Raw genomic sequence first — 24,401 nt, 5'->3', positions numbered from 1 at the left:
GCTATTCATGGCGGTGTTGACTTACAGTGTCTGACAAGTTCCTTTGAGTTAATGTTCTTACATGAGCATGTATAATTATGCATGTTATAACTGGTCTGAATATACATTGACTCTTCATACAGAACCTTGAAATCTCATAGTTTCACATGGACAGTAGGCTTACTATGTCACTCTGAAATCATATTCTGAGTTTGCACATACATGCGGTGTGTGAATATGAATGTGGTCACACCAGGGTCATTTAGCCATTTTATTGTCGTATGTATATCTAATTGTCTGTGGATTGTGGTCAAACAAATGCCAAATTGTATTATTTAGGTATATTATGGGTGTATTAGTTAGCCCTAGAATGTCTGTGATCTTACACACATTCCAGTGTTCCAAACCGATATGGCTGTGTATTTGGAACACAGAAATGTGTAAGATTACAGATAGTCTGAAAACTCTGAGTGACAATATTGGGACCATTTATTTTTAAGAAGCTTTAGTTAAAGACAGAAAAACTAAATTCATTCTTTTGGATTCGACAGTAATACCTCAGAGTTGTGTTCAAAATGTGTGAGAGAATATAATTGTATTATTCCTTGGTATAGTTTTCACATGCATTCCTGTTTTGTGACCACTGATGCTTTTAAGAGTTTACATCATTTATAAATGCTTGTCATTGCCATAAGTTCATCTTGAAATTGTATAAAATAGCAGATGTGAATTTATACATCTTCCTGTTGTACTTTTCTTACCAAAGTTTACATGTGTGTGTGTGTGTGTGTGTGTGTGTGTGTGTGTGTGTGTGTGTGTGTGTGTGTGTGTGTGTGTGTGTGTGTGTGTGTGTGTGTGTGTGAGTGTGAGAGAGAGAGAGAGAGAGAGAGAGAGAGAGTTTGTCTTATGGGGACTAAACGCATGTTCACACAGTCACCAGCAGGGGACCTCTGACAGTGTGGGGAAATAGTAGTCCCCACAACGGTTAGGGTTAAGGTTAGGGTTAGGGGTTAGGTTTAGGAATAGAGGTTAGGGTAAGGCCACAGGACTTGCATAACAATTAATGGAAGTCTATGTCCTTACAAGTGATGTAGTGTGTGTGTGTGTGTGTGTGTGTGTGTGTGTGTGTGTGTGTGTGTGTGTGTGTGTGTGTGTGTGTGTGTGTGTGTGTGTGTGTGTGTACACACACACACACACAATATAGGCTATAAAGAGAGAGAGAGAGAGAGAGAGAGAGAGTTGTATGTGTGTGTGTGCCGCGCGCGCGCGCATATAACTTGTTCTTAACACGCTCATTGGTTGGTCAACTTGGATCTCAAACACGTAAGTTCTTCTATTTCCTCTGAGCACCCATGACCGACATTATTACAGCACCCTAGCCTAGACAGTAGACACACACAACAGACTACGGAAGACCGGGGTAGGGCTGTCAAAACGCCACGGTGAACTCGCGTTATTCCTAACATAGCGATCAAATCGCCTACCTATTTATTTTTTTAGTATGGGATGGGTGGTTAAAATGTCCTCTTACATTTATTAGGAGCAGCACTGATTACTCTGTCTGCAAGTCCAAAAAACAGACGCACCATACACCCTCCCCTCCTTCCAACAGGCACTTCTTCGCTGTGTGTCGGTCGGTTCGACACTCGACAGGCGGTCCTGATCGTGTCCACACACCGGTGGTCCACGCCAGCATATCTCCATGGCCGACGCAACAGAACCATCCGAGCAAAGCGCCGAGAAAACGGACACTATTGATGATGCCGAATTGGCGTTGAAGGGGATTAATATGCTGCTCAACAATGGATTCAAGGAGAGCGACGAGCTCTTCCGAACACACAGGTTTGTTTTGTTTGTGTGGCTTCAAATCGCTGTTGTCTTTTTTTGCACCTGTGTTCCCGCACAGGCTGGGACCCAACCCACGTGTGTTGGTGTTGTCCCATTGACCGATTGATAAACCCATTCAGTTCTTATTTCCATGTTGACCGCAATTTTGATTGAGTTGAGTGATAACATGTTTAATATAATGAATCGCACACGTTTTAATGCACATCGAGTTGTAAAATAAGAGACAGCAGCAGTACTGTAGGCTACAATACATCAGGCTTGCAAAAGTATAGGTCCGTCTACGTACCTTGAACTACCTTCTACTAAAGTCGCAAAAATGTAGGCAGGTCTTCACCAACGCAACACTCGGCTCAAACATTCCGTGTCTTTTTCTCATGCTATTGATGCATACCTCTGAGCCACCAGGCTGCCTTTTCACTCCATTAATTGCTTGTTATCTCTTATCTATCATCCCTGACTGTTAATAGATTCGTAAGGACCAGATGAAATACACACTGGTCCATCTGAAGTGTCCATGAGAATCAGTCCTATTTCTGAATGATTGAAATAAGCAGCGAGTTGATTCTATTTGGCATCCAGACATTCGTGTGTGCAAAACAACAGGCCAACATTCCTACCATGCCACTGAAATGGGCTCAGCTACTGCCTGTAAACCAGTTTGCTGTGTTAAAGCTAGTCACTAGGAACATTTAGACTTTGTTGTATCTATGGTGCAATCATTCGTTGTTATATTTGTTGAATTTGTATTGCTTAAAGATGAGGTGTTAAATAAGATACAAAATCTCATATATTATCCTGCCTTACCTACCATCCATCCATTACATTACATTACAACTAGCCTTTGATCAAGACGATCATAGATGTATTTTATCCATTTTGACACAAAAGTAAAAGGCAGAAATCAAACACATCTATGATCCAAGCCTACAACTCTCCCAGACAGTACAAGACTTGAGACCACCAGTGTTTAGCTATTCCAAGAGGTTGTTCTTATTAACTTGTCTAATTGATTTCCAAAATAATTGACTGGCTAATCATGTGTTGAATGCTATTTCTGTCAGGGTTAATAACTAAGTTGACAAGTTAACTTAACTGTGACATAGAAGGGCACGCTATGTGTGCCCTGTCTCCTGATGTTAGCTTAAATGTCATGTCTCCGACTAATTATATCGACCACAGCGCTTCCTACTGTGGTTGTTGAATCAGCAACAGAGATTAGGGAATTGGTTCTCTTTATTATGCTGCTACAGTTGCCCTTAGCTCTGGTCCATAGCGTTAGGTGTTCCATTTAATGGACCAGAGCTACAGTTGCCCTCTACCCTGGACCTTTTTGGGCTTGTAGTGTATGAAAATCAGATGGCTTGGTGTTAATCTGAGTCTATAAAAAGTCAGGCACCATCTATGCCTCCCCAGCAAACACATTGTCAAAGAAGTGAATAACTTGCTTTCACAGTGTACCAATTCAGAGGATAGTCTATTTCCTGAGGCTGGATCATTCCTTGCTGCATGAAACATGTCACCCGTGCTAGGCTCTGCTTTAAAATATATATTTTCTTTCATCTGTGTCAATAAACTGCTAATTGTTTTTCATATCCCCTCTACTAGGAACTATAGTCCTTTGATGAGTTTTGGAGCCAGTTTCGTTAGCTTTCTGGTGAGTAGAAGCGAAACTTCCTATTGCATAATTCTGCTGACACACTTTACTCTAAATATACATTTCTAGTCATAAAAAAATGGAAATGATACCCTCAACAGATTTTTTTTCCTCATAGTTTATTTATTAATTTATGTAGAAAATACGGTCTGTGTGGTTAACATGAGCCCAAGAGTTACTTTTACACAACATTATGTATGTACTTGTGTGTGAACTATACATTGCTGTAAATGGTGCATTTATTTAAAACCTCATATCCAGGAGGAACAATGCAGATTCTGTCCTGGTTGTGGAACAAGGGCATATGACAGGGTCCCCGGGAGATACTGTGGGAGTATGGGGTGAGGAGGACCTTAATGAGGGCCATCCAATCTCTGGGTTGTTGGCTGCCCATTGTCACTTATCCTGTTTGTGTCATTCATGGACAGGATCTTGAGAGAGTCATGGAGGAGAGCTAAAGGTTGCTTCACTGCTTTTTGCAGATGATGTGGTCCTGATGGCATCATTGGTCTGTGACCTCCAGCTCTCATTGGATCCTTTTGCAGCTGAGTGTGAAAAGGCTGGGATGAGGATCAGCATCTCCAAATCTGAGGCCATGGTTTTCAGCAAGAAAGTGTTTGATTGTTCGCTGGGTAGGGAATGAGCTCTTGCCCCAAGTGAAGGAGTTCAAGCATCTCAGGATATTGTTAACGAGAGAAGGTAGGCCGGAACGGGAGATCAACCGGAGAGTCGGAGCAGCAGGAGCGGTGTGCAGTCGCTGTACTACTGCACTGTTAACTTGTGACGAAAAGAAAGATCTTCGTTCCTACTCTCACCTATGGTCATGGAGTGTGGGTCATGAGTCATGACCGAAATAATAAGATTGCGGATACAAACGGCCAAAATAAGTTGTCTCAGATGGGTGGCTGGAATCTCTCTTAGGGATGGGGTGAGAAGTTCAGTTGCTCCGGATAGACTCGGAGTAGAATTGCTGCTCCTTCGTGTGGAAAGAGCCAGTTGGGTGGCTCGGTAACGATCTAGTAAGGATGCTTCCTGAGTGTGTCCCAGGAACGTCTTGGGGCATGTCCAACTAGGAGGAGGCCCAGGGGCAGACCAAGAACTAGATGGGGGGATTTTAAGTCCACGCTGGCTTTGGAACACCTCGGGATCGCACAGCATTAAGGGACTATGTTGCCACGAAAAATGTGCTCTCGCTGGAACTGTTGACCCAGCTCCAGATAAGCAGTTGAAAATGTATGGGTCTCGTGAAAGTTGTGGAGGAAGCTGTTTTAGTATATATTTTTGAAACTTTATAATTTCAATTTCTGCTGCGTAGCAAGCAAGCTAAATAACTTGATAACTGTAGTGGGGGTGCCAGCCAGAAATTCACTTTATTTACTTTGGATTTTCAGCGCTTCCGATTTACAGACTGTTGGGTGGAAGCATTTGAAGATTGTGTGAGCTGACAGCCTGTCTCGAGAGACTATTTTGAAAGTGGTTAAATGCATCCTAGAGAGGTGACTGTGCAAATGGCATTGATTTGTTGGAATGACTTTGCTGACCTAGTAGAATATTAACAAATGGTAATGCATGCCTTTTTAATGGTCTGATTCTTTTTTTTTGGGCCTTGGCCTGACTTTAGCTGTGGATTGGGATCTTTCACACCTGAGACGTTGCACAGCTCATAAGCACTCGTTTCACTCCACCTACTATATGAAAGTTGTATAGCACAGTACTGTTTCACCTGCATTTCTCTTTGTAGAATGCCATGATGACATTTGAGGACGAGAAAATGCTGGTGGCCTATGAAGACCTCAAAGCTACAGAGAAGCTGTGCGAGAGTGACACTAATGGAGTAATTGAAATGATCAGAAACAAGATCAAAAGAAGTGTAAGTGTCCAAAACATCTCCTCTCAGCGACATAGGACACACTGCAAATATACTGACATTATTCATACACAAACACACCTTGACTTTAAGCTGCAATCTATAACCTTTTAGAATAAAGTGTATGGTAGAGAATGTTAATACAATATATCTAACATAACGGCGGTGGTTGGATGTGGTCTCCCTGCTCTACTATTGAGTCTGGTAAGACCACACTGCTGGTTGACAAGAGGTATTGCATGAAATTCAACTGGAAATAACCTGCCTTCCCAAACGAGCTCTCTGTTATCACTTAGCAGTAAAGGATTTGGCACTCCTATCAAGGCCAGGGACCCAGGTTCGAATCCCGGATACGATGTGGAAGTTACAGATTCCGGCTTTAACCCCACCCCCACTACCAGTCTAAAATAAATGTACACATGTCTATTTAGTTGAATAAAGCTTGTATAGAAAATGAACTCACTTAAACGTTTGCATTAATAGTGGTTGTTTGCAGTAATAATAAATACATAAATAAAAGCCTTTCTGTCTGCATGCTGCCTCTCTGGTTACTCATCAGGTTTGTGAGTGTGTGTGTGTGGATTTCTTGTGTGCAGATGGATTCCCAGAGGTCAGGGATGGCAGTAGTGGATCGTCTCCAGAGACAGATCATCATAGCAGACTGTCAGGTTTACCTTGCAGTACTGTCCTTCATCAAACAAGAGCTGTCAGGTAGGACATGAAGTTAGAGCCGTGATTCATGCAATATTTAGCTTAACAACTTACGGCATAACAGCCCTACTTTGGGCATGTTTCAAACATTTTGAAAGTGGCACATCTATGTACAAGCTCATGATGCATTGTAATATGATGCGCCGTGAGTTTTTAGAACCATCTGTTTTCTGTATTGTGAAGTCATACACGGAAGTGCTTAAAGCAGTGAGTGGTGCCTATGAGTAAATTTAATGAAATATATGAACTAGAGGAACAATGTTAAATCTCTGTCCATTCATTTCAAGGCCGCTCAACAGCGCCACTCAAAGGTAGGTCACGTACGTGTGTGTGTCTGTGTGTGTGTGTGTGGGTGGGTGGGTGTGTGGGTCAATGGATCAAAGATTAGATTGTGGTCTTGTATTGTGCTCCCACGGATTGTGCTCCCACGGACAAACAATCTGTGCTCATACAAACATACCACCAAGCGTTGGAGTGGCAGGCACCGCACAAAAACACCAGCTATACTTATGTTATATATATACAGTATATAACGTAATATTCAATATCACTGCAGAAACTTGCCTACAATATGCAGCCTAAACTATTCAGCACTGACATATTCTGACAGTAATCCTTGGTTTTACTTGTACGGGATTCTGTGTTATCCACACCAGTGCTATAATAATTAATCTAAAGTAACGGGGACACCCTGCAGGGTTAAATGAATTACACACCACACCCTGTGTGGAGGTGTTTGGCTTGTGCCTTCAAATTAGTGCAAATGAGCAAATAACCTTATCTGTGTCAATACACAGTAATAATGTAGGCTGCTTCACACATTTTCTTTTAAAGTTGACAATTTTGGAAACATTGGAAAATACCTTTTCTTTTATGCCTGACAGCATACATCAAAGGAGGCTGGCTCCTCCGTAAAGCTTGGAAGATGTACAACAAATGCTACAGTGATATCAGTCAGCTTCAGGATGGCACCAGCAGGAGATCCTCAGACCGACGTGGGTCCCAAGTGTCTTCCTCCTCAGACCAGTCCATCCACAACCAGGCCGCTCGGCCAGGGCTGAACCCCTCCCAGCGGTGCGACGGCATTGCTCACGAGGCTCTGGAGAGGCTGAAGGGTTCGGTGAGCTTCGGCTATGGCCTCTTTCACCTCTGCATCTCCATGGTGCCGCCGCACCTGCTGAAGATCGTCAACCTGCTGGGCTTCCCTGGCGACCGTCTCCAGGGCCTGTCTGCACTCACGTATGCCAGCGAAAGTAAGGACATGAAGGCCCCCTTAGCTACGTGAGTAGGTGTCCCAGACATCCCTGTAAAGCGCAAACGGGGGTCATAACATGGCACCAGAGCATGTTCCACGACCTTTAACATTTTTGTCTTACTTCCTGCTTGGCCGTGTGGAACTCACTCAACAGTTTTCCACGACTGAGTACGAAGCAAGATTAAAATAGTTTAATGTTTCATTATTTATCATTTCGTTTTGACTTTGTTTTTCAGTTCTACTATACGTACTGTAGGACTACTGTTACATTGTATAATATTGACAGCTAGAGAACACCCCTAATACATAAAACAACAGCTATAATAAGACACTCATACCAGTGTTTCCAAAACGGAGACTGATACCTTGTAGCACTGAGGCTGGGGTTACCGGTAGTCAGCAGCTTGATTAGAGTTTTGAGACTCATCCAATCTACCCATAAATGTGTACATCAAGTTTCTCAGAAGTGCATGAAAAGCATTAACACCCATATTACATAACAACTCACTTGCACTGCTCCACCTTGGTTTTCTCATTAATATCTGCATACAATCATTATAGGCTACCTGAAGTTTATGCATGCTTGCCTTCCTGAACTTAACCCACAGGGGGAAGTATAACCCACAGGGGGAAGTATACAGAGGTGTACAGTATGCCCTGAAGAGGTTTGCCTTCACTTAATTTGAGCATGAATGAAAATGTCCTAATACTTTATACATTTTAATGAAATGTCCTACTACTTTATACATTTTAAAACAAACAAATCTAGGAATAAAAGAAAAAAAACAACTTGTGATCTACAAGCTTGCAACACGGTGCGAAGTGACGCGTTGTGTGCTTGTCGGCTATTTTCACTAGTTTGGGTTCCAGGCAAACGTCTAATCTGATCTCTCTTTTGGGTCTCGATCCTGAAATGTTTGGGAACCACTGCTATAATACTGTCTCAGCTCAGGCAAATTCTACAACTGTGATTCATTATGGTTTCTCTGCATGTTATGCAGGTTGGCCCTCTTGTGGTACCACACAGTAGTGCAGCCCTTCTTTGCCCTGGATGGCACAGACACACAGGCCGGGCTGTCAGAAGCCAAAGCCATTCTTCAACGCAGAGAGGCCGTCTACCCCAACTCCTCCCTCTTCATGTTTTTTAAAGGCAGGGTGCAGCGCCTAGAGGTAGATAACAGTTACAAGTAAATGCTACTGTTTCTCACCATGTGGCTGAACCTCATTCATACTTTGTTGATACTTATTTCAGCTGAAAATACTGTACAGCTTGTCACATACAGTCACTCACTCCATCTGCTTTTCCAGTGTCAGATCACCGGTGCCTTGACGTCCTTCAATGATGCCTTATGCCTGGCCTCTGAGCAGAGGGAAATTCAACACGTGTGTTTATATGAAATAGGTATAGTTTTTGCTCACATCTTAAAGGTCCTATGACATGACATTTTACTTTTGTTGGGGGGGTTCTCCATCATCAATTCTACCCCAAAAGCCTGTAACTTTGAGTACACAGTGATTTATTTGTGGTCAAGGAATTTCTGAATAACGACAACTCAAACAAGCCACGGACTGTTACGTTATTTTCGTAACAGACCCAGCCAATCCCACCCACCAGGGTGAGGAGTAGAGAGTTATGTCCGCCATATTATTTTAGCCAGTTTCACAGTTAAATTGTGTATATAAAATCATAGGTTCCATACAAATGTCTTAGTTACATAATAAGCATTGTTGTAACCAGTACCACTGAAGAAGTTTGTTCCTCTATAGTTGTGAAACTAAATTAGATGTTGGCATTCTAAAGCATTACTACTGTAGGTCCATGTGGTTAACCCACTGTGACGACACCTGACCCTTGATGTTTTCAGGCTGGTGCAGCATGATTGAGCTGAGCTACAGAGAGGCCTACAGAGCATTTGACCGACTGAAGGCAGAGTCCCGCTGGTCACAGTGCTACTATGCCTATTTAACTGGAGGTACAGTGCCAACCGTGCATATATTAAGCATTGTTCTTCTTGTGTGAGCTGGTGCCTTGTTCACTGTATTGTGGTCCTGTGCAGTGTGCCAAGGAGCGACTGGTGACCTGGAAGGAGCCGCCGCAGTCTTCAAGGATGTCCAGAGACTTTTTAAACGCAAGAATAATCAGATTGAGGTGTTCTCCTTGAAGAGAGTATGTCACCACTTCATTCTTTTCTAAACAAATATGTAATTACTGTATAAGAAACTAAGAATTAACTTTATGTGAAGCATCAACTAAGTGTGTGCGTTTGTGTGTTAGGCTGAGAAAATAAGAAAGCAGAGTCTGTCTAAAGATGTGTGCATCCTGGCTGTGATTGAGATTCTGTACCTGTGGAAAGCACTTCCGAATAGCTCTGTTCCCAAACTGCAGACTATGACACAAGGTACTGTACTGCAATTCTCAACGTGGGTTTCAGGAACCACCAGAGGCCTTGGGGGGAGGTTCCATGGGGTCCCCAGTTAAATGATTGATAGTTGGTAACAAAGTGGACCTTTTACATGTCTGTAGATAGACACAATAGTTACACTATCGTCGGGTTAATCAAGATGTCATCTTGTACTAGTTCTGCAGGGAATTACGGATGCCTCATGTGCTGGCCTGAAGAATCTGCTCCTTGGCTCCATACACAAATGTCTTCACAACAAGAATGAGGCCATTCAGGTATACTCACTCGGGTTTCAAAAACTAGTACAAATAACTACACCTCAATTAATATTTTTTATACCATGCCATAATTTATTCTTGCAGCACTTCCAGTTGGCTGCGAACGATGAGGTGGGCCGTCTAAATAACTCTTATGTGCAGCCATATTCCTGTTATGAACTGGGCTGTGTTTTAATGGACAGCCCAGAGGTACGTAAGTGTGTGTGTGTGCCTTGCGTGTGCAACTTTCTTTCATCTGAACATCATAGTCAGTGGTGTAAAATAACTAGGTATATTTACTCAAGTACTGTGCTTAAGTCCAATTTTCAGGTAGTTTTACTTTACTGGAGTATTTCCAATTTTCAGTACTTTTACTTCTACTCCACTACATCTCAGAGGCAAATACCGTAATATACTTTTACTCCACTACAATTATTTGAAAACTTTAGTTACTTGTTACTTTGCAGATTTTGATTATTATTACAAAACACACATTACCCACGTCAGCCCTATATGTCGTCTATTTGAAAACGGCTCATATAAAAGCTCACAATGCTGCGACGCATTGTGAGCTTGTAGCTCTGCCATTTTCAAAATAATTGTCTACATTTGCAAACTTGTGAAATGGGACATTCTGCATAACCATCGCTTTCTACTTTTGGTACTTTAGGTACTTTTACTCAAGTCAATTTCGAATTCCTGACTTTTACTTAACAGAGTTTACATTGCAGTATTGATACTTTTACTTAAGTGAAAAGCTTTCCCCACCACTGCATACAGTAAGTAGTACAGTATGTGGAAGTGCTCTATGTTTCTTCATTTGTCTTTCAGTCTGCAGAGAGGAGTACTGCGCTATTGATCCAGGCAAAGGTACTGTAGCTCTGTGTTTTACTGTGTGTCATGTTGTTGTATGCTTAGCATTTTGGCAATTTTATTTTACAGTTTTAAATTTCTGCTTCAGGACTGTTTACCTTGTGGGAGGTGTGATCATTTGCTTTTTGTCATCGTGGGATTTCATCATTATTATAACTAGTGAATGTATGGATTTTGCAGGAGAGCTACGCTGGCTATGACTTTGAGAACAGGCTCCATGTCCGTATCCATTCTGCACTGGCTTCCACGAAGGCTGCAGCCCCACCTTGATTAAGCTTTCCAGGCACCTTGGAAAGAGAAGGAAGCAAATGTTTTCGATAAGCCACCACAACAGCCATCTGAAGTTTGGCCACGTTTTATTTATTTCTGCACACTTATTTTTTTACATATTGAGCCAAAAAATTGTTTTACACAGAATTGTTACAAGTTTATATTTTACAGTAGTCTGGGCCTGATGGCCGTTGTGCTGTACAGTAAAATAAATCGTTATTATTACTGTTTACATGAGTAAATCAAAATTATTCAATAGAAATTTTACAAATGAGTGATTTGAGTGTATTTTTTATTTTTTTTTACCCAGGTTTTAGATCAGGTAATATTGATTCAGCTATGTTTGGTGGCCTACATGCCCAGAGTATGGTCATCAAGAAGTTCATATCAAGCAATTCAAACTCATGTATGAAAGGACCATATTCTCATTGATTCCCTGTTACTTTGCTTCTGACAATCTATCCATCTTGGTGTTGGTAAAGGAATTTCAAAATATATTAAATGTCTAATTTATTTCGTTTTGCTAATGCATACAGACACAATACAGTTGTCAAACATGAGTATTATCCATTGTATGTTTTTGAGGGTGACATGTTTTTAAAGTAGAAATCTATTGTAAATAAAGCATTTTTTGATTATTGTACCGTCCAGTCACTTTTGAGTAGCTATTTGCATTTATTTACTTAGTGAATACCATATGTTTGCAGAGCATAATGTTTTGTCATACATGAAATTATCCATTCTAGTGAAGTGCACACAGGAGCAGCTCTACAACTATTTGAAAATTGTGGGACTACTACTGGTAGGTCTACCTGTATAGTGGGTGCCGGTAAAGACTAGATAAAGATCCTTTCCAACATTCTTAAACAACACAACATGCCTGTAAAACTTCATTACACACATTTTATTTTTCAAAAGGGAGCCAAACACGGTTATAAAATAGCAAAATGCTTTTATTTTGAAGGTAAATTCACCATGTACATCCTGTTGTTATCCAACACTGATTGTTGTCCAAGCCTGGCTACGCGAGGCTATCCAAACACTGGTTGTCATTCTTCTAGCTGAAACTAGAGGCGCATGTGTCACACTGTCTGTCACTAGACCAGATGTAATTGAAATGCCAGCAGCAACCAGGAACTGCTGTGGGTGATGCAGAGCCTGAGCCTGAGGTAATCGAAACTTCAATCTTCGGACTGAACTGACCGTAAAACTTCCTTTAAAAGAGACTCCGCATGGAGCCGACAACTTTACAGGTACATTGATTTAACTTCCACCGACTGTCAAGCAGCACTTATTCATGTTGTGTCTTGTGTTTTTACAGCCGACTGACTAGGCTACAGACAGGAGCAGTTCAACCGAGTATGATACTGTGTTTTAAGTCGTCTAAAAAGTAGTTCGACAAGTTCAATTTTAACAGCTGTATTTGTATTGGTGGCTATGCTATGTGTCAGAAGTTGTGAATTATTTGCAACTAACACAGGATTGTATTTGTGTTGGTGGCTATGCTATGTGTCAGAAGTTGTGAATTATTTGCAACTAACACAGGATTGTATTTGTGTTGGTGGCTATGCTATGTGTCAAAAGTTGTGAATTATTTGCAACTAACCCTAACACAGGATTAAATGCAAGGTCTTATTTGTCAATACATCGACACAGTAGCCATCACATCAAGCCCTCACATTCAGAGACTGAATTGTTCTTCACATTCTGTCAAATGTCACTAACTTACTAGCCTCGGAAACCCAGACTTTTATTTACTAACTTACCAATGGCATTGAGTGGGGAAATGTTTTGACAGCCATGTTTGATTCCAGTTTTATTATGGTACCAACCACGGTGTTAAAACTGCCCTAATTCTAATCATTTGCAGTGTTTTGTTTATGGGGAAATGTGGACCCAAGGATCATGTATTATTCATTTTGTTTTAGCTTGGGTTAGATTTCCTGCATGGCCAATGCCTGAATAATGCAATTTATAGAATATATAGGCTATATTTAGCCTGCCCTGGGGAACCTCTGACTTATATTACGGGCTGTTCAAATACCAATCACTACTAGGCTATAGCTATTATAATTATAATATATTAATTTATATATTAACTCAAGTGGATGGCAAAGTAAGTCTGCACTACAAGTAAAAAAGTGTTTTCCTTGGAGTTGGAGCACAGGTCTCTGGTCTCCACCAGGCCGGGTTGCCTACCCAGGGCCTGCAAACTTACTTTGGAATGGAATCTGAAACATCAAAGTTATATATCTTGATCACATGATGACCCTAGGGATAATGTACTGATTTGTGAGTTTTGGACAATCTGTAGGAGACTGCTTACATACCGTCTATTTCTCTCTTGGTTTCATTATCCATACTTTTTCAGTTTTTAAAGCGCTGTGCAAAGGAAGACAGGTCTGTAGTTACAGAGATGTATTATTCTCTTTTTTATTATTAAATTGTTTTTATAGATTTTTCTAATTATAACAGACATACACATATGTGTTCTCTAATCTTTTTTGACAAAATTCCTAAACTCCCTGAACTACTACAAGGCGATGATATGAGAAGGTACATACAGCTAGTGAAAATTATGTAGAAGGCTGTACCTTCTTTTGTTTTTATTTATTTACTTGGTCTATTGGCCAAACACAGTGGGTCTCGCTGTGAATGGCTAGTAGGCTACACCAGGACGTTGGAAGTTGGAACTAATATCAGAAGAGAGCCATATCGGATGCAATTACATCATGGGTCAGGTAGAGATGTAGGTCAGGTAGAGATGTATGGTGTGGTAGTCTATGTGGTCCAAAAAGCGCAGTGCAGACTTATGTTAGCTTGTTTTTAATGATTGTCTCTCGCAGGCCGCAATTGACCTGCAGGCCGTCTATTGGGGAACCCTGTCATAGTGCTTTGTGTAAACGGCCCTTTAGTTTGGGAACCTTAGATTTTGTGTATTTTGAAGATGCCTTCAATTGGATGAGATGGGATGACAATCAGAATGAATTATTAATGCATGTCCTCCTCTTCCCAGAAAGCTATAGCCGTAGCACAGAAGGCTTCCCAGGAGGACCAGGCTGGGAACTATGAGGAGGCAATCCGCTCTTACCAACATGCTGTCAAGTATTTCCTGCACATTGTAAAACGTATGTTTAATTGGAAAAGAATTACAGACTTGACTTAACCACTTAAACCATCTATACGTAGTCAACTGGGCCTGAGTTGGCTCTGTACCTGGACCGTTTTTTCTCTTTACACCAAATCTCTTAAAAATAGCCTATATTATGTACAAGCTCACAACGCAGCTTGTAGATCGTCTGGTCTTATAACCAGGTTATAAGATCTAAAGATGTAGCAAAGTGTAGTGTGTGTGCATGTGTATCATATTGAACTCGACTGCATAGCACATTTTTTCAACATCAACAAACAGTCCCTGACAGGTACTCCTCTCCCTCCCCATCAGGTGAACCCCAGGGTAAAGATGGCAACCAGAAGATACGGGATAAATGTAAACAGTACTTGGACAGAGTGGAAGAACTACAGAAGTACCTAGAGAATAAAGAGGTTACTGCGCAATTTTTACATTTCTAATCAAGGGAATATAAAGCATTTTTTTAGGGCTTTAGTACTCTTCAGTCTGATCTCAAGACCATATGATGGTTTTGGTCTTACCTGCAATTTTACTCAACCGACCGGGTCGGGTCTTGGACCAAAGGACTTCAGTCCAAGACTGAAGGGCTGTCCATACTGTCTCTGACCACCAAACTTTTCATCTGAAATGTCCGGTACAACTACAAAATTAGGTCACTCGCAACTTCTGAAAAGCATTACCCCGAATTTGAGTTCGGAAAGCTGAAAGGTTCGGTGGTCGGAGACAATATGGACAACCCTTGAGTGTTTCTCCAAAGTTGCCAGCTGTACGAGATTTACTGTCAATATAAGGGTGCAGTTTTGTTTTGTTTTATTCTCAGTCTTGAATTAATGATCAATTACTTCCTAATTACAGGACCACTTCACCAATTTTCAAGCTATTGTCATATATTTGGTTTTCACTAATGCAGCATGGGGAATCCAAACAGCAGACTTTATCTTCCTGGAAAGTTAGCATATAATAAAAGCCATTGTTCTTGAATTAATAAAATATGAAATAAATTAATTATTGTTTGAAAGGACCAAACCTGTAACTGGTAGGCAGGTTTTGGAACTGTCCAAAGTCCTTCTCTTCACACAGCGTAGACAAAAATGGCACCATAGTATAATGAGCATGAGTGAGGACCAGTTACATGAGGATAAATTGAAACTGGGTCCTTTAAATAATTTAAGTATACAATTATTTAGGTTATAGTTTCTCTGTCAGTAGCAGTAAGGTATTAATGGGTTGCATTTGTAGTCCTACAGCAGCCATGTTGAGGACCAACACATCAGACAATTGAAACACCTGCATTGGTCCTCAACATGGACAGTGTAGGACTACAAATGCAACCCATGAATTTTGACACTCCTTATGTCGATTATACCCAAATGAACATTTCCAATGTCAGTAAAATATTATTGCAGACTTTAGATCAAAAGATTGTCATCATACATGTATTTTACAAAATGTATAATTATTTTTTATCTTTTGATAGTCATACATTATGTTGCATAGGATTTAAACATTGATCTCGGGTGAATTTCAGGAGAAGTGGATTTATTTTTGAACCACTCCAACTATTTGTTTACATCTTGTCCTGTGCATTTGAGCAGTGGTGGAAAAAGTACTCAAATGTTTAACTTAAGTAAAAGTATCAATACTGCAATGTAGAAATAATCTGTTACGTACGTAGAAGTCCTGAATTCTAAATTTAGGCCTACTTGAGTAAAAGTACAAAAGTATTGGCATCAAAATGTAGAAAGCTTTTGGCTTGAAGTACCAAAAGTAAAAGCATGCAGAACGTCCCGTTTTAAGTTTCCAAATGTATTTAAATATTTTGAAAATGGCAGATCTACAACCTCGCATTGTAAGCTTGTAGATCTGCTATTCTCAAATGGCCAAAATGGGCTAATGTATGTTTTGTAATAATAATCAATCTACAAAGTAACTTGTAACTAAAGTTTTCAAATAAAATGTACAGTGGAGTAAAAGTACAATATTTTGATCAGAGATGTAGCCTATTGGAGTAAAACATTGAGATTCTCAAGTACAAATACCTCAAAATTAAAGTACAGTACTTAATTAAGTAGATGCACTTAGTTACTGTACACCACTGCATGCGAGGCCAGACAAAAACTCATGTTTGATGTTGGAGCTTGATCAATATATAAGCTCTTCGATCGGGTGGCAGCCAGGTCAACCTTTCAGTTCTCATGCGGGTGCGTCTTGACGCAATGACATAGTGTGCGCGCGTGCGTGAGAGAAACCAACTCGAGAGTCTCTGGACTTGTTTTCAATGCGGAAGTTTGCAGCTGCTTCGGTGTCGATTTGACGACACAAAAACAAGACAACCACAATTATAATTGGCCATCGTTTTATTTTTGGTGTGTTAATAAACAACCAGATTTGGAAATCTGTTTTTTCTTTTTTCGTTGCCGTGTTTTGGTTCGTTTCGAACAACTTGATACAGAACCAGCCCTTATGGCTGCCAACAACAATTTGCAGGTAAGTTGGGGAGCTAACACATCGCTAGCCAACACAGCTAATGAGCTGTAAACACAACACAACCAAACAAAGCAGTACGTGGAAAACACAACATATAGGTTGTTTTCCACGTACTGCTTTGCTTGGTTGAGTGTTCTTATGAGAACTGTCGGGCGTTGTGTTAATGCGGGGTTTAACTTTATCAAGAATATATTCGACCAATTTAGCATGGATAGCTAAGCTAGTGTCAGTTAGCAGCAAACTTTGGTGGCGTCAGATTTAGCTAACGTCAACTCTGGCCAATTAAAGTTGTTTGCCATAGTGTTGTGCCTCTTTTTTGTATAAGTAGCAGCCTATGCTGTTTGATGTTGTCATCAAAGTGTTTCGCTTTTGATGGCTAGATATTCCAGTTGCCAGTTAGCATGAAGCCTTCTGATTAGCCAAGCAGTCTTAACTATAGTTGGATAGTTAAAATCTAGGTTTCCGTTTAATCCAAGTATACTTGGATCGTTGGATTAAAAAGAAACCTATATTGTTGTAGGCTACATGTTATTGTCACTCTTATGTACCTGCTGAGCCCATCCACAGCTAATTGTAATAGTTAAGCTATCAGGAAGTGAAACTGTCCGAACCAGAACCAAACTAAGAATGCTACACAGGTGAGAATATGATCTCTATAAAAATGTTTACATAAGTCTATGCCCATAATATTTTTGCAGCAATGGTCATTTGATGCCTATAATATTTTGCAGCAATTGAGAATCTGTCATAAATAGCCCTCTTTGCCCCTTGTGCCTGTATATTTAAATGTATTTTTGTATACTTCGTTCAGACAGGTTGATGGCTGTTTTTTTGCCACCCCCATAATTTAGAGGCTGTCGGCCTGTCGCCAGATATTAATTGTGCTTCTCTTATACAGTAGCTCTTCTTTTTAAGTATGTTTTTTCTGTGATCAGCATTGTTATTGTTACAACTTTATCCTCCATCTCTTGTCTTTCAGAAAGCCATTGATCTTGCCAGCAAGGCAGCCCAAGAGGATAAAGCTCAGAATTATGAGGAGGCTTTGCGTCTGTACCAACATGCTGTTCAGTACTTCCTCCATGTGGTAAAATGTAAGATATGCAACATTTGCATTTAATTAACTATTTCCTCATGTTCCGCTTGGTATTTGTCTATCCTAATCTGATGCAGAATCAATCATGTCATCCCTCTTCAAGGTAGTGATGGGTCATTTTGGACTTGATATTGTCATATGCCTATACAATATATCTAATACATTTGTATGGACAGAAATGGATTATTTACTGTAAATTTTAATGTTATTAGGAACGTTATGTTTTAAAATGACCTGATCATATTTTAACATTTTCAAGTGGAGTGTTTGATTATTGTTCATTTCCAAAGGCTTTCTGACACATGAATGTTCATATAAACAAGTTGAATGCTGGACCTTTAAATTTTTGGATGTTCCGTTTTAGATGAAGCCCAGGGAGACAAAGCTAAGCAGAGCATCCGGGCAAAATGTGCGGAGTACCTGGACCGAGCAGAAAAGCTGAAGGAGTACCTGAAGAAGAAGGAGAAAGCTCCACCTTCCAAGCCAGTGAAAGAGTCTGGTTCTGACGACAAAGGGTGTGTTTATGGGTGGGGCCATGGTTTCCACCTGCTGACATGTTTGTTGCCTTTCAGAGCTGGAATGTGATGAATCAAGTCTGTTAAGTTGGCACAGACTTAAGTAGTTATGTATATTTCGATATATCTCTATAGATAGATAGATAGATAGATAGATGTATACACAGAACACACACATAATTACATATGTGGACTTTTCAAAAACATAGTTACTAGGCGCTTAACAAAAAAGACAAAATCAAAGCGTGTAATAATAAAAGTTATAAAAGAGAAACACAGACAACCAACAGATTGGCTATGAAGAAGCTTTCCGTAAAAGTACGTTTTTGTTATTTGCCAACCTACATTCTTCAGGTACGGATTTCCACAGCTGCAGGGCTTTAATGGAAAACTGCCGGTTACCTTACTTTTGTGATAAGGCGGGCTGAGGGAACATTTAGGAGAGGCAGTGGCTAGACAAATAGTAGGGTTTTAAAAGTAATTTATAAAAGTTTAAATAAATTATATATTTAAAGACCTAGTGAAATCAAAAATAAGTTTTCACACTTTTAGAGCATATCTGTAGTGATAATATGGCCATACCTAAGTAGATGACAAAAAAAAGTGAAAAGATTTGTTTGAGTATAACAAGGCAATTACAGCCCTAAGCCCAGCCCCTAAACAAAAGCGTAATGCGCGATGACAAACGTTATCGCTATTTAGTAATCCACGAGTTTAGAATCAACGTCATCTACTTCAGTTACTCCCCACAAGCCGCTGGTTCGTGTGGTTCCCAAGGATCCAGTCATGCGGTGTTGAAATTAATACTGTTTCAAGTCCGCTTGAGACGGCGCCTCTCTTGTAATAGTGGTCAGTTGTTTGTGTGTTCATTACTCTTTTTCTATGCCTTTGTCTTTCCATATCTTCACCTGTGTTATTAGGAATGATAGTGATGAAGGAGATGATCCAGAGAAAAAGAAGTTCCAGAATCAACTCTCAGGTGAGAGATATTACACAGGTCCAATCAGAACATGATGCCTTCTATCACATTGTTTTTATTCAATGAATGAGTTATAATGCAGCTCTCATAATTATATCTAATATAATGTCTCTCAATTCAATACTTTTGTTTTTCCAAGGTGCAATTGTAATGGAAAAGCCAAACATTCAGTGGAGTGATGTTGCTGGGTTAGAGGGAGCCAAAGAAGCCCTGAAAGAAGCGGTCATTCTACCCATCAAATTCCCACACCTATTCACAGGTCATTCATTTGTATTTAATACATAGATATATGCGCTTCCCATTTAAGTTCATTTTATTTTATATAGCCCCAATTTACAATAAAATGTACCTAAAGGCACGTTTTATAAATCATTTCTGCATTGCTGTCAATGACATTAGTGCAATGTTCTCTCCTGCTCTGTGTTTCATGAGACTGACAGCGGAGCAGAGGAGATGACAACTACACTGACTTGTTATAATGTCAATGTATACTGCTCAAAGAAATGAGGGGAACAAAATGTTGCCTGAATTTATTTGAGTATAGTATACTGTAGTACTGCTCAAAGAAAGCTCAAAGAATTAAGGGAACATTTTGTTCCCTTCATTTCTTTGAGCAGTGTAGTTGTCCCCCTCCCCCTTTGAAATCAAGTCAGTGGCGTTCTATAATCAATCATTCACAACCACCCTCAGCGCCTCTGCTACAGCATGGTACCACGTGTGCTCAGGAGACTGTTTGCAGTCATCAGCTTCAAAACACTGAACATCATCATTAAGTTGCTATGGAGTGAGTGTGTATGTCTCAGTACCAGGCAGTACACCTGTATGCAGACAGCCAAATTATTTTGAACTGAGGTAGTTTACAGTTAGCCATCGTGTTGCATGTTTATCCAATTTCAGAGCTGGAAAAAAAACAATATCTCTTAAAAACATTTAGGGTAAAGTATTGTGTGATTGGTTTTGATTATTTTTGTTAAATGCTATAACCAGGTAATATAGATATGTGGGTTCTGCTGTCTAATAGGTAAGAGAACGCCATGGAGAGGGATCCTGCTATTTGGACCTCCGGGTACAGGAAAATCATATCTTGCCAAAGCTGTGGCCACAGAGGCCAACAACTCCACCTTTTTCTCCATCTCTTCTTCTGACCTTGTCTCCAAGTGGCTGGGAGAGAGCGAAAAGTGAGTGTGTCTTGGTGCTCTGGGGCACGGGCAGTGGTAACACCAGCGTGTGTGGTTGTTTAATTTCTTTAATGGTTCCTTTCTGCTCAACAGGCTTGTGAAGAATCTCTTCACCCTGGCGAGGGAGCACAAACCCTCCATCATATTCATTGATGAGATTGACTCCCTCTGCGGTTCAAGGAGTGAGAATGAGAGTGAGGCTGCTCGGCGCATCAAGACTGAGTTCCTGGTTCAGATGCAGGGTGAGTCCACAGAGGAGCTCCTGAACCCCCCCGTAGATGACTGGATGACTGATCACAGAGCAATCTCTCATCTTATATTAAAATTGGCTAATGGGGGGAGGGGAGGGGGGGTGTCACAAACATAACATCCAGATGTAATTGGCCAAATCTGCTCACGAAACGTTGCATTCGGATTTGATTGGTCAAGCTTTGTAAGATGTGCTCTGATCAGTGCTAGTAGATTTTCATGCCTCAAATCGGTCTGAAAATGTCAAATGAAAAAACATTTATTTGGGTGGCACAAGGCTTTCTGTTTTCTCTTACAGAGTTTATTATCAAAAGCTTCTCTTCTGTTGGAAAGATTATGCTAGTTAATGGGGGTAGTTCATTTAGAAAAGATATTTCATGTAAATTGAAAAAAATATATATTTTGACATTGTAAATCTTTCTCACACCCATGTTGCAGTTAGCCCTCCATATCATATTATGAAATATGCATCCAAAAACATTTTATTTTAAAAGAATAAAGGGGGAAATAATAGCCATATTCGTTCCTACACTGTTCCATGTTATAGACTGAACTTCCTCTTTGAATGAATGCCCTGAGTTATCAATGCAGGACATCAGTATTCAATGGAAGGACATTCACATTGAAGTCTGCCACCCAATGGAGGAATCATTTTATTACTGCAATTTCATACTTAACTTAAAGGGGCCTTGAGGACGAAATTTTTGTTGTTTTAAGTATTAAGATAATGTAGCACCACTGAAGTTGCTGAAGCATCCCTGTGCATGAGTCTGATCCCTGACATTGTTCTGTGTAGGAGTGGGGAACGACAACGAGGGAGTCCTGGTACTTGGAGCGACCAACATCCCATGGACTTTGGACTCTGCCATCAGAAGAAGGTAATATCTGTCATCTGCCAAACATTAGTGACCAGGCTGTTGCTCCTCTGTACTCACTGAACACTTACAGTATAATACCATTTCAGATTTGAGAAGAGGATCTACATCCCTCTGCCAGAAGCGCCTGCCCGCACCTTCATGTTCAAACTCCACCTGGGCGCCACTCCGACCTGCCTCACTGAATCTGACTTTGCTACGCTTGGAAAGAAGACAGACGGATACTCGGGAGCAGATGTCAGCGTCATTGTCAGAGATGCCCTCATGCAACCTGTCAGGAAGGTCCAGTCAGCTACCCACTTTAAACGGGTAGGTCTCCATACAGCAGCATGCCAGATAACGCTTCAGTAGACCATTGAGTAGTTGCTGCCACTTGCGATTTCACGCAACAATTTTGTTTTGCCAAACCATAAATTATGCTTCACCAGTTTTATCTCTCCAAGGTACGAGGGCCGTCAAGAGATGACCCAAATGTTCTTGTAGATGACCTCTTGACCCCATGCTCACCTGGCGATCCCAGTGCTATTGAGATGACATGGATGGATGTTCCTAGCGAGAAGCTACTGGAACCTGTTGTTTCCATGGTGAGAGTACTGAAATGATTAGGGCTGTCACAATTATGACATAATCGTCTAATCGTGATTTTTTTTTTTATATAATCGTGATTATTTTTCATAATCGTCATAATTGTTTCCATGTTGAAAAATGTTCATATATAAAAAATAAAAAAAAAGGTCAAATAGTGGAAATAGCAGATCTACAAGCTCGCAACGCGTCGCGTTGTGAGCTTGTAGATCGGCTATTTCCACTATCAATGTTCTTTTTTTAAGTATAATTTAGATTATGTGTCATATCTACCATGTGCAACTTAAAAGCCTAAAAGCCAAACAGAAATGTAATTGTCAACGACAAAAACACAATTAAATCGTTAATCGCAATTATTTGAGTGACAAATAATCGTCATGTAAAATGTCATAATCGTGACAGCCCTATACACACCAAGTGCATGACAAGCCAGTATTGAATATCTTGTAATGTGTGTTTGTTCATTATGTTTCAGTCCGACATGCTGAGGTCCCTGACCAGCACAAAGCCGACAGTTAATGAACAAGATCTGGAAAAACTGACAAAATTCACAGAGGACTTTGGTCAGGAAGGTTAATGGGATGTTCAAGCCAAAGTAAACCAAAGCAAAGGAATTGTGATGTTCTTTTTCTCCTTCCTCTCATTCTCCCTTTCTCTCCCTCTAACGCTCCACCAGTCCTAGGGCCCTATTGGTATATCACAAGACTGCTATATTAAGTTGTGTTGGCCACGCAACACAAGGGATGAATACTACATTGTTTTATATCCTCTGTTGTTCAGGGGTTTCTCTGCAGCATTTCTGCAGTTGAACTGTTAAAATTTGGATTTGATTGGTACTTAGAATGGATTATTTTGGTTACTTGTATTATGCACTAAGGTCTAAATGCATAGCTGTGTGGAATTCCCAAGCAACTTGGGACAATTCTGATGAGAAATATACACATTGATGTAAATCTGACTATTCAATTAATCTGGATGTATGAGGCATATGTTATTTCACATCAGGATTATCCCATTGCCTATGTTCACGCCTAACTTACATACTATCGTAAATAGAAATATACATCCCTGTCTGTCAGATTTCCGTCATGCCACATCTCACTAGTTGAGAGAATGTCTTTATTGCACCTGTATTTTGTATCAATGAAAGATTTATTTTAAATACTCTACAATGCATGCAACATAGGCCTTTTTAGTCACATGGTGGTGGATATGTTATGGGGTTGAGAAAGTGACTCACATTCAGGGCAGTAGCTGGCTGCATCTGGCAAATGTTGATCTCTTTCTTCCGTTATTTTGGACAAATCCAAGAAGGAATGAGGATGGATCACCAAAGGTGCCAGACCACTATTATTTTACAGTTGGAAAAGTAGTCTCTAATTTCAACTCCTCAAATCATTTAAGTCTTTCCACGGCGGAGCCTATGTCTTTCTATGATCACATTACCTTACAAGGCAATACAGAATATCCCACAAAACCTGAAAGAAGCATTGCCTTATTATTGACAGCCGCAGCATCAGTGTTTTTGAAGAGACGAGCTCAGGTGTTGAATGCTGACTCTTCTGACATGGGTAGAGAGATCACTTTCATTTACACTATACATCACTGAAATACAGCTCCAAGCATGATTCATCAGTATGTAGCCATTAAAGTGGCAATGTGAAACATGTGCCTTCTAAACAAGTTGCAGGATTTCTTTCTCTTTTTGTTTCTTAAATTGGAAGTCATGTAAGGGGTGCTTTGCCACCACCAAAAAGAAGTGTAATATTTCATGTAAACTCATTTAGACGTTGTATACATCTGTACTCCTTGTGTTCTTATGGCGTTCAGAATACAAGACTCTTTAAATATGTTGATAGGGAAAATCTCTCATTTTACTTTTAAATGCCTTTGGAGATGGCTCTATATTACTACAGCTATTTGCCCCTTTCTTTATGAAGAGGCCATATAAGAATCTTTTCATGTATGTAAATAAAGTAAGTCACAAGAAGCAGTTGCTGTATTTTTGTTCAAAAACATAACTGGGGCATTCTCATTACAAATTAATATAGGCCTAATGGGAAATTGGAGTGAGGAGGGTGGCGATTTAAATGTGGGTTTATCATCGGCTAAAATGTTTGCTTTTTTCCAGGAGTGAGGAGGGTGGCGATTTAAATGTGGGTTTATCATCGGCTAAAATGTTTGCTTTTTT

General features: G+C 40.3%; 2 protein-coding genes across 4 annotated transcripts; both read left to right on the top strand.

Moving 5' to 3' along the window:
- The first annotated feature begins 1,522 nt into the window (after positions 1-1,522).
- On the top strand, positions 1,523-11,560 carry LOC308284705 (tetratricopeptide repeat protein 39C-like). 2 transcript variants are annotated; one of them, XM_080725422.1, is made up of 14 exons: positions 1,523-1,821; positions 3,433-3,481; positions 5,223-5,351; positions 5,945-6,059; positions 6,944-7,340; positions 8,316-8,484; positions 8,623-8,716; positions 9,180-9,287; positions 9,372-9,481; positions 9,590-9,713; positions 9,894-9,991; positions 10,079-10,183; positions 10,805-10,843; positions 11,027-11,560. In XM_080725422.1, exons 1-14 carry the CDS (start codon positions 1,682-1,684, stop codon positions 11,114-11,116), a joined length of 1,767 nt encoding a protein of 588 aa, XP_080581548.1. In that variant the 5' UTR covers positions 1,523-1,681; the 3' UTR covers positions 11,117-11,560. The 2 variants fall into 2 exon arrangements, with proteins under 2 accessions (XP_080581548.1, XP_080581549.1); XM_080725423.1 differs by lacking the exon at positions 10,805-10,843 and having other exon boundaries at positions 10,079-10,193; positions 11,007-11,560.
- A 665-nt stretch (positions 11,561-12,225) lies between these two features.
- On the top strand, positions 12,226-24,194 carry vps4b (vacuolar protein sorting 4 homolog B). 2 transcript variants are annotated; one of them, XM_080726553.1, is made up of 13 exons: positions 12,226-12,369; positions 14,133-14,244; positions 14,562-14,662; positions 17,716-17,827; positions 18,194-18,344; positions 19,265-19,323; positions 19,463-19,582; positions 20,345-20,501; positions 20,595-20,743; positions 21,547-21,628; positions 21,715-21,934; positions 22,069-22,209; positions 22,686-24,194. In XM_080726553.1, exons 1-13 carry the CDS (start codon positions 12,349-12,351, stop codon positions 22,785-22,787), a joined length of 1,527 nt encoding a protein of 508 aa, XP_080582679.1. In that variant the 5' UTR covers positions 12,226-12,348; the 3' UTR covers positions 22,788-24,194. The 2 variants fall into 2 exon arrangements, with proteins under 2 accessions (XP_080582679.1, XP_080582680.1); XM_080726554.1 differs by lacking the exons at positions 12,226-12,369; positions 14,133-14,244; positions 14,562-14,662 and adding an exon at positions 16,512-16,736.
- Positions 24,195-24,401: the final 207 nt, after the last annotated feature.

This window comes from Nannobrachium achirus (genome assembly GCF_963921795.1).
Source record: "Nannobrachium achirus genome assembly, chromosome: 5".
In the NCBI taxonomy this organism is placed as follows: Eukaryota; Metazoa; Chordata; class Actinopteri; order Myctophiformes; family Myctophidae; genus Nannobrachium; species Nannobrachium achirus.
The sequence above is the reverse complement of the archived record's forward strand: the minus strand, read 5'-3'. Positions and strand labels throughout refer to the sequence as shown.

Coding starts and splice junctions, on each gene's coding strand:
- LOC308284705 (XM_080725422.1), top strand. CDS start 1,682: ATGGCCGACGCAACAGAACCATCCGAGCAAAGCGCCGAGAAAACGGAC. Junction 3,482..5,222: donor CCAGTTTCGTTAGCTTTCTG/GTGAGTAGAAGC, acceptor TTCTCTTTGTAG/AATGCCATGATGACATTTGA. Junction 10,184..10,804: donor TTTTAATGGACAGCCCAGAG/GTACGTAAGTGT, acceptor TTTGTCTTTCAG/TCTGCAGAGAGGAGTACTGC.
- vps4b (XM_080726553.1), top strand. CDS start 12,349: ATGGAGCCGACAACTTTACAG. Junction 20,744..21,546: donor GTTCCTGGTTCAGATGCAGG/GTGAGTCCACAG, acceptor TGTTCTGTGTAG/GAGTGGGGAACGACAACGAG. Junction 22,210..22,685: donor TGGAACCTGTTGTTTCCATG/GTGAGAGTACTG, acceptor ATTATGTTTCAG/TCCGACATGCTGAGGTCCCT.